Below are 10732 nucleotides of genomic sequence, written 5' to 3' on the forward strand. Positions count from 1 at the left end.
GTAAAACATGATTCTGGAGGGAGTAAAACATGATTCTGGAGGGGGTAAAACATGATTCTGGAGGGAGTAAAACATGATTCTGGAGGGAGTAAAACATGATTCTGGAGGGGGTAAAACATGATTTTGGAGGGGGTAAAACATAAGTCCTCTTTTATGATTTAACATGGTTTTTACGATGCCTCCTAATTATATAAACAGAAAATAATGAAGAAACCATTGTTAATTCTGCATGGGGGGACCCAACATTAGTCACCTCTTATGATCATTGAGTTGGTTACGGATTCAGGAGGCCTCATTCTTTCCCAAAACAGCATGTTTTATTATATCTGATATGAAAGGATATTTTTTATGTTACTGATAGAGTATTTATCATGATCACTTCTGGGATGTAGTACATGTGATAGAAGATGGATTTCTACTGTAGGTGTCATGTCCACAAGCAAGCATAACAAACAACCAATTCAAAGCAGTATGTCTTACACAACCAAAGGCTATATAAAAAGAGAGGCCCAAGGGCCTTAGTGGTCACCTGAGTTATATCATAGGTACTGGTAGCTTTATTTTATTGTTTAGATTGGATGTGGAAATCAGCATGTAAACTAGGTGAAATACAATACTTGTCATGTCATCAAAGGATAAGAATTTTAAAATATTGGTAAATGTTCCATTTGGGGCCCCGTCCTAGCCCCTGGGGATGGGGCAGGAATGCCAATTTTACAATGTAACACCCTCATTCACCAAAGATGATTCTAACAAAGTTTGCATAATTTTCAGCTGAAAATGGATAAAATATACCCCAAAGTGTTATTTCCCTATATAAACTATAGTAAACTTAACCCCCTCTCCAAGAGAGAACGGATGGTTCAGGGGTCCTGAAATTTACAATTTAAATAAAGCCCCTGATGATCTTTCTTTCCATGCAGAGAAAATGACTGTAGTATTTCTGAGTCTGGAGAAGAAGTTTTTTGAAATATTGGTTAATTTTCCCTTTGGGGCCCAGCCTTGGCCCCAGGAGTTGGGGTAGGAATCCCAATTTTACAATTTTGTAGCCTCATCTACCAAGGATGATTCTGACCAAGTTTGAAAAAAATCCATCCACTGGTTCTTGAGAAGAAGTTGAAAATGTAAAAAGTTTACGCACGATGGACAACGCACAACGGACGCAGAAGGACGGAAAGCGATTAGAATAGGTCACTTGAGCAAAGCTCAGGTGACCTAAAAAACTTCAAATACTTCATTTTTTTTAAAATTTTGATAGTCAGCTTTAAGCTGTGGCTGTTTTTTCTTTCCTCGACACTTACGCTGTCCTTGGTAGATTCCATCTGTTTTGTCCAGACTGTTTGTAGACAGTGGTCGACAGCCCCACACTCCTTGGCCCGGGACACATGGCTACACCAGTAGGATGGCCCCCAGGTACACTTTCTGGAGCCCAACAGGGAACTGCTCCCAACGCTTACTGCAATGACAACATATACAAACACTGACATTCAATCATATATTCATACTCTTAATCACCATTAATGTATTTAACCACAACATTAAATGTCTGCAATATATTCTTATAAGTACTTGTAGCATCAGGAGCTGTTTTTGAACTGACACCAATTACTTAAAAATGTTATTGTATTGATCTTATTCTGGATTAACTAACAGTATTAAAGGGACATAAAAATAACAGATGATTTTGTATGAATTTTGAGAAAATAGAAATGCAAACTGATTTTGGATGTTCTTATGTAAGAATATTGTTACCTTTTTAAAGTTAAATCATAATCGATCCTTTATTACTGCTGAAAAAAAAACTCTTTTTTTTTTCATCAACAAACAGCGGGATTGCTCTATCAGTATCCTGTTCCTTAAATTATAATGTGGTTACTATGTTAGGTTCTCTGATGTACCTAACCACAGAACTGTACTGTTTTATCATTTTTTCTTTTTCTTTGAAGGGCAGGACAATAAGCTTTGTAAGTACAATGTATAAGACAACAGCAGTGTTTAATAGGTTTGGTCATAAACTTCCTTCCTACCACTATATATATAGAGAGAACAGAGAACAGCTGTCAAGTTAGGTAATATATAAATGTTTTGTTCGATTTTATATGAAAATGAATCCTTTAAAAAGCAAGAACGGATATTTGATCTCTGAAGCCATTAATTATAAGTGCTTTTAATGATGGTGTTGTACTCCACTTTATTTTAAAGTATGTTGAAAGGTTGTCAAGTTTGAACTTGCTTCATCAAGGCTTAAATGTTTGCTATCTAAAATGACCATGAAAATGTGTGTAAGTACATGTAATTTATTGGTAGGATGAGTCATCATTAAGTGTTTACTTCCTTAAAAGATCAATTATCCCATCAGCCTAAACTGGCTAAAGTTCATCATCACATCACCATGCATTATCATACAAAGTCCAAATACATCCGATATATATATATATGTTCCTGTTCAGGCCTCAGACTGTAGTGTATTGCAGCATATTTTGTTGATTATATAACAAAAGGTTTCTACATTCAGCAACTTTTTGGGTTTCAGATTCACCTTTCACCTAAAAATGTTCCGTGTGATTCTAGGACATTTCCAAGAATTTGATTAAGACTAATTTTTCTAAAACAATCTGTATATAATGTACTTCTATTTTCAACGAAGCAAGAAACAACAGATTACATCCATCACTGTCAAAGTAGGTCAGGCTCCGCTTAACAATGTTACATTTCCTAGTTAGTAAGCATGGGTGTTTCAAGATCTGACCAAACAAAATCAATGTGCAAGTTTTAAGCCCCCTAGTCTAAATCCCTGACTAACATGTTGTTTGGCTTACGCTTTTAGGGATAATCTTGTTTCACAGAGTTCTAGATGATGTGCTTCAGAGGGTTCTTGTTTCCTAACGTAAACTTTGCAGGATGCATCTCTGAACAGTAATAGTATTCATGAAATTTGGCAAAATCAACACTGTTCCCTGCACTTTTTATTTTCATACTTGACTGTAAAAAAAATCTCCTCTTCAAAAATGTGTACGGGCCATAGATAGAATGTTCTCCATAGCTATAGGGTCTTTTTGAAAAGATTGTGCACCAGATTTGATACCTCAACTAATGCTTGTATCGTCCACCAAATGACTACACACAAGGCTTTGCAGACTCCACACCTTAGGATTTTATATTACAGCATGTTATGTAAAACGAATACATGTACATTTACTGAACAAAGCATGTTTTACCAACTGCTTCCAGGTATCAGTCAAGTGTACTTTATTTATACAATGATAAACAAAAATGAATGTAATACATGAGCTGGGTTTTCTTAGGTAAACGGTCAACTAAATTGAAAACACAAATTACAATGAAAAGTCATTTAGGAGTCAGATATCACAGGTTTATGGTTCAACAAGCTCATTCTAAATCTCAAGCCCCTGATAAGTCATGACTACTCAAAGACCCCAAATTAAAAATCAGAATTTACATATGTAACTCTTGAATATTATAATTATCAAACCTGTACATTAGCTATTAAAATGGTACATTAAACAAATATGTTAACATAGTCAATAATAAGACAGTATGCCTTGTGTCTTCATAAAGATAGTTCACCAGCATTACAACATGCCAAACTCTTTTAATCATTTTTTTAAAATGAAATTATCAGGTTGGGGAAAACCACCAACTTGCGTATATATGCACACTAGCCTATTATACGCATGTTGGAGTATGGATTTGTTACTAAAAATAACCCAAATCGCTGTAACAGTAACTTTTGCAAGATATTATTGAAAATCGCATTAATTTACGACACAGTAAATAATACTTTGCTAAAAGATATTGACTGAAAGCGTTGGCTACTTAGAAAGTTGATGAAACTTTACCGGAAGTATTGCTTCTATTTTTGGTACTTTCCCACATGGAAATAAAGTTTATTTTTGCATTTGTATTATGTTTCATGAGAGAATAAATGCGACTTGGACAAACAATTTGGAAAAGTTAAGATTAAAGTGATTTTGGCTATTTTTAGTAAAAAAATCCATACCCCTATTGGCGTATAATAGGCGAGTTTGCATATGATACGCAAGTTAGTGGTTTTCCCCGACCTGATTAAAAAATATATGAAAAATAATCAAAATTATAAAAATAAGCTTTGCATGACCTAGCTAATGTATAATTTCACTTATGAATTTCAATTAAAGTCTTTAAATATGACATCAAGGGGTGGGAATTTTGGGTGACTAAACCATCATTTAGGGGACTTGTTGAACCTTAATGATTTATGTAACTACTTTTTTGGCAGTGTCAATATATACTGTAAGTATGCACCATTCATACATTTGTCATATGGGTGCTGTGAATAGATTTTTTCACATTTTTAGTGTCTATTAGATATTAAAATACCAATATAACAAACGTATTATGTTTACATCTATGCAAATTTGCTATTATATCTTCTGAGAGAGGTAAAACGAGAGGAAATCCAGCCTCAGGTAACAAGTATAACATGACGTAATTAGGCTACAGTACAGGTGTACTGTAACGTTAACTGTCAACATATCTTAGAATATATCAGATACCTGTATACTGATGCAGTTAAGAACAATATTTTACTGATAATAAATCAATATCTAATCATTTAAGATAAGAAATATCCTTACCGAAAGCGAGTAATGATAAAAGTCCGACCAATCTCATGATGACACCTCAAAATAACAATCGTGACTTCAGTGCTTCACAATCATGTGAGCATAATAGCTGGATCATGTGATTCTCTACGCCGTTTGCCTCCGCACTTTTCATTGGCTATCCGGAAAAGGTGCATTCGATTAGCACGCTGTAACATATTGCACGTTATGACATGTGGAGTATTAAAGAGGCGCTGTCATTAGAAGGAAAATTCGTCTGCTGGATAACCGATACATCCGGTAGTGAAGCGGACGTAAAACCTATCAATCAATCTTAGAAGGAAAACACGTCTGCTGGATAGCCGAACTACTCGTTAGTGGAGCGGACGTTAAACCAATCAATCAATCGATCAATTAGAAGGAAAACATATTGATTGCATTGATCATTCGTGTAAATGCAGCGGAACAGACAGGGACTCACGCTCAGCACCTTTCAGGTCATAATCTTATTTCCATTTTGCGGATGACTAATATTTTCAATAGATTGTTTACAAGTAACTTAAAAAATCACCGAATGTATAAAAGTGTAGGATTATTTGGCACCAGAATCTCCGTATGTTAATTGAAAATGAACATAAATCTCAGCAAAAAAACTGTCCGTGCACTCACTAATTTAATTCTATTATTTAGCATTTTATCATATATAACGAATTGTCCGGTGGCGTTGTTTAAGTATTTTTTGGCAACATCCTTCACAATGCCGATTGTGTCAGCAGTTTAGGCGTGACCGTGGTAACTTCGGCCTATTTTTATTAAAGTCGTTCGTGACAGTATGGCATTTGTTGAAATTATATGTATATAAATTGTACGTTATGACATGTGGATTATTAAAGGCGCTGTCATTTAGAAGGAAAACCCGTCTGCTGGATAACCAAACTTCTGGGTAGTGAAGCGCCCCGGACTTAGCCCGGGGCGGAACATATGCCCCGGTCTCCTCAAAAATAATATAGAAAATACATGGAAGAGTGGTACACTTGACAAAGTCCTCGGACATCATTTGTAGTATAAGTTTGTATCATCATCTAACCTATAGTTAACTTTAGTGTAAGTTTGGATTATACGGAGGTCATCTGTAACCCATAGTCTTAGTTCAATATTTCTTCTTATATTGGAAAAAAAGTTGCATATTTTACTTTTATTTTGTAACAGAAAAAAAGAAATCTCCATTTCTTTCTGTATACTTGGCACTTAGTAAGCATGCATTTTGTATCAATATTTTTAATACCAATTATGTATATATCACTTGCTTGTGTTGAAAATGTTGACCCGTAGATCTGCGATGATTGAAAAATGATTGCACCCATCCCACATTATCTTTCAATACTGTTCTACAATTTATTTGAAAAAACTGCTGAATAATATTTGTTGAAAGAGCACTTCCCTGTAAAAGACCACACTCGGTTGTTATCCATCTTTACCTCAATCCGCTAAATATAATATTTCTTTTTACACCGGTATGATTTCGATGTTACCCAGCTCTAATTCATGCAATTTAAAGACCAGCCCAGCATGCCAAGCTGTGTCGAAAGCCTTATTGCTATCGAAAAAACATACATGTACAGCACATCTTCTCCCTTCGCCGTGTTACAACGTATACATTTTTGCAGATTAAAATTCTTCGAAATGACATGCCTATTTTTCAACTATGACATTAGGATAACGATGGTTACCATGACGATATGCGACTCCGTCGTACTTCAATTCAGGTTGAGCATATCGTGTCTTTGATGTTTTCCCTTTATAAACATTTTCCAACATTATTTCTGTTCAATCCCTCCCGATTTCTCTTTCTCTTTAACTAAGCTGGCATGTACTTCTCTGGGCTGACCACGTAAACCAATTAATAAAATCTTCTTCTCAAACAGTTACAGCTTTAAAAAAAAAACTGAAATACAAAGTAAGTAAATCTACTCTTAATACTATATATATATATCATTTATTCGACCTGTGCTAGAATATGCTTCTAGCGTTTGGGACGGCTACTCCGAACATTTGTCCGACTCCTTTGAAAAAGTAAAATTGGAAGCAGCTAGGGTCATCTCCGGTCTTACGACCATTGCTTCACGCGAGGCATTATATTTAGAAACTGGCTGGAAACCACTTAAACAGAGAAGAGAAGAGCAGAAACTGTGTACTTTTTATAATATTCACTATAAACGCCCCAGCTTACTTAGAACACCTAATCCCACCAGAGCAGACGCGATTTAAACAGGGAGTTAAGAAACCCAGGCATCCCGTTGTCGTGTTGAAATTACAAACAATCTTTTGTTCCGTCGTCTATACATTTATGGAATAATTTAGATAACGAAAGAAAATCCGGTGTTTCTCTTCAGACTTTTAAGAGTAAAATTTCTCGTGTACCTCCATCTGTGCCTGATTATCTGCATACTGGAAATCGCTATCTTTCTGTACTACATGGCCGTATAAGGCATATCGTTGTAGTGGTTTACGGTCAGATTTATTTAGAGTAGTAATTTGTCGGTCCCCAAATTGTTTGTGCGGTGACGGTGTGGAAGTTGCGAATCACTACTTCTTTACATGTTCAAATTTTGTTATTCAAAGACGTGTCTTATTTGATATATTGCACGATTTAAATGTAGATTTTAATCTAGAAATTATTTTGTGGGGAAATAGTGACACTTACTCCTATGAAACAAACATCAATATAGTTAAATCGGTACAGACGTTTTTGAATACAACAAAGCGTTTTGATACTACCTGAACGAACCTTTTACAATCGGCACCGAATCTGCTCCCTCCCGACTTCCTTTCCCGTCTTTCATCTACTTTCTCTTCCAATCCCCCTTTGCTTTTTGTGATGAAGTTGATTTAGACAAAAAATACATCTACCATATTATTATTTTGTAAATTTATCTCTGTGTACATAACTTGAATTTGTCTCTCATCCATTTGTCTGTTTCGACAATAAAATATGTTTAAATCAATCATGTACTTCTCAAACGCCTTTTTGCATGAAGCAATTGCTTGTTCCGTTACCAATTCCACTATTATTTAGGCTGACTATACCATTTCATTGACCGTCGTCAAATCGGGACGCAATTTGTTTTACAATCTTTTCCCGTATTTGAGGCACATCGGCAACACAAGAACCAATGATGAACACTACCTGAAAAGAGTGCGTTCGGAAATACCGATATAGGATCCAAACTCGCCAGTAGACAGAATACACCTAAACCAAACGTTACCATTCCAGTAGACAGGATACACCTAAACCAAACGTTACCATTCCAGAACACAGCCAACATCAGCTCCAGACGTGATACAGACTTTAATTGTATCCACTAAGTAAATGCATGATTTAACAGGATTTGGACAAAGAAAGTTGCTTTATTTCACAGCCGAGCACAAGTGTGTGAAAAGACGGAAGTGTTTGGTCCCTTTTGAAATGACATAGTCGGAGTGCAAAGTTAATACAGTGTTTCTTTACCTTTGTTTAGATTCTGATAGTATCAACGAAGTATGGACATTTATTGTGAACCTATACACTTCACGCTCACCATTGCCATTCATTTGATTGCATGACCAGATAAAAGTGATATATATAAGCTAAAATCACACGTTACTATAGCTCTCCGATATTGTTGTTAATAAATCACCATGTTTTAGATTAATCTAATTCAATTTTATTGTTCTGAAATCGTTGTCGTGAGCCGTTAGATATTTTAAATGGCCGCCAATCAAGCAAAATATCACCGACTGTCTGTGGTTGAGGAATCCCTACAATTTCCAATCATCAGATAAAATATACTGTTAGTTATACACTTATAGTAACACGTTGGCATGTGATTAACTACATGAATAAGTTGTCGGCAAGAGTATGATTAAGAAAGTGTATTTAATCTCCAAAAATGAATAAAAATTGATTACAGACAGCTGATCTTATTGATACTGTGCAAAGGTAAGCCATATATAGGAGGGATGACAGTAAACCTATTTTCGTAGCACTGCCCCTCTCCTAGACATATATGGGTCCAACTATACCACATAGGATTCACGAAAATACTGATTTGGTTTCAAATTTACTCTTTTACATAATTCCAGATGGTATATTTACAAATCTAACATGCCAGCCGATAAAAGGTAAATGTTTTAAAATGACAAAACATTCCATAGAAGGCTCCTAATTATTAATAAGTTATACTTCAAAGTTGGATGTATCAAATTTCAAGTTGACATTTGGGATCTTGGCCTACTGATCTATTTTGTCTTCTCTGCTGTTATCCGTTGAATTGGGCACACCTATAATATAATCATAGGTGTATTGACAGACGAGGCTAGTACCTGTGGATTGGGGCATGTTAACAGTAAATGTACCTTGTGCTAACTTTTGGTCAAAGCTTCATACAGCTGTGTATGACATTGTTCTGTCGTTTGACCTATTATAGTATACTCACACATGGTAATTTCCTGTTGTTCATAATTGTGTATTTTTCCTTGATTTTGTGTTTGTTATATGGATCGAACGGCGTTTTTGTAATTTTCAAGCCGGTATGAACGCAAATCGGTTACATCCATATTGCATGAAACCCGCTAGGGCTTCATGTTTAATAGGGATGCAACCGATATGCGTTTATACCAGCATGAAAATAAAAACACACCGTTCAATCCATAAATTTACATTTTTACTAGAGAAAAATTGTTTAATTGTATTTATTTATTCTTAAATAATTAATTTATTAACTGCGTTTTGTATATGCGTCGTCCTTTAAACGACATTGGCGGAATCCAGTCCTATTTAAATAAAGTTGGTGCCATAATTAACCGTAGTCATTTGAGTGTTTGACGCAGGGGCATTCTCCATATTATCCGAAGCGAAGCGACAAGACTCTCATTGAAGTTCCGGGTTGTGTCGCCTGAAATCCCTTTCGCCCTAGGTTGTTTCGCCCTAAAACAAATATTTTAGGGCGAAGCATTGTTTCGATTTTTTCTTTGAAGTTTAGTAGTTTTAAGTCACAAATTAAGTTTTCTTAGTCTTCCATATAATATAAAACATTTTTATAAAAACAAGTGGCCAAATGGGCCTGCTTCGCTCACCTGGTATTAATCTCACACTTGTCACCTTAATAGTGATCGTGATCTAAAATAAAACTACTGGCAAAATATCAGTATTTGTGACTATAAGTTATTCAAAAGTACCTGTTAAAAGATTTAAAAACATTTCACCCCTGTGACCTTGAAAGTCGAACAAGGTCATTACGTTGAACAAACTTTATAGCCCTTCATCTCAGCATGCAACCTACAAAATGTGATCACCACCCTAGACCCTTTGTTTATTGAGATAAGGTCATATAAATGTTTACACATATTTGACTAAATGTGACCTTGAAAGTGGGTCAAGGTCATTCAAATGAAAAAGCTTGAAATCCCTTCATCCAAACACGCTTTTATTCAGAAGAAGTTGTTTAAAGATTTTTAACATATTTGACCCCCCGTGACCTTTAATAAATGTCAAGGTCATTCATTTGAACAAACTTGGTAGCCCGTCATCCTAGCATGCTACTGGCCAAATATCAGCATCATTGGCCTCGTGGTTATTCAGAAGATGTTGTTCAAAGATATTGAACATATTTGACCCATGTGACCTTGAATATAAGTCAAGCTCATTCAATTGAACAAACTTGGTAGCCCTTCATCCAGGCATTCTCCTGACCAAATATCAACATCCTGGTCCTATTGGTTATTCAGAAGAAGACATTTAAAGTTCTTTTTTAGACAAATATCATCACCCTGGGCATTTTGGTTATTGAGAAAATGTCATTTAAAGTTTTTAACATAGTTGATCCCTGTGACCTTGAATAAATGTCAAGGTCATTCATTTTAACAAACTTGTTTATAATCTTTGTATTCGGTCTGGATTTAAAATTACCGTCCATCTCAGCAAGCAGTTTCTACAGTGATTAAAAGTGATATGATAATCAACACAATCAACACATTGGTGGTAAACTACAATATATACCCCATATCTATCAGATTATATACACATTGGTGGTAAACTACCAAATATACTCCATATCTATCAGATTATATACACATTGGTGGTAAACTAC

At 35.3% G+C, this 10732-nt stretch overlaps 1 protein-coding gene across 1 annotated transcript in view; it reads right to left on the bottom strand.

Moving 5' to 3' along the window:
* LOC110446006 (prosaposin-like) overlaps window positions 1-4744 on the bottom strand; it is a 16016-nt gene extending 11272 nt beyond the window's left edge. Inside the window, exons 1-2 of the mRNA XM_021490935.1 lie at window positions 4638-4744; window positions 1302-1456 (exon numbers count right to left, since the gene is read on the bottom strand). Coding sequence (XP_021346610.1) covers window positions 1302-1456; window positions 4638-4674 — 192 coding nt within the window. The 5' untranslated portion in view covers window positions 4675-4744. The remainder of the gene's footprint in view (window positions 1-1301; window positions 1457-4637) is intronic.
* Window positions 4745-10732: the final 5988 nt, after the last annotated feature.

The sequence above is a fragment of the Mizuhopecten yessoensis genome, unplaced genomic scaffold (assembly GCF_002113885.1).
Source record: "Mizuhopecten yessoensis strain PY_sf001 unplaced genomic scaffold, ASM211388v2 scaffold2441, whole genome shotgun sequence".
NCBI classification, from domain to species: domain Eukaryota; kingdom Metazoa; phylum Mollusca; class Bivalvia; order Pectinida; family Pectinidae; genus Mizuhopecten; species Mizuhopecten yessoensis.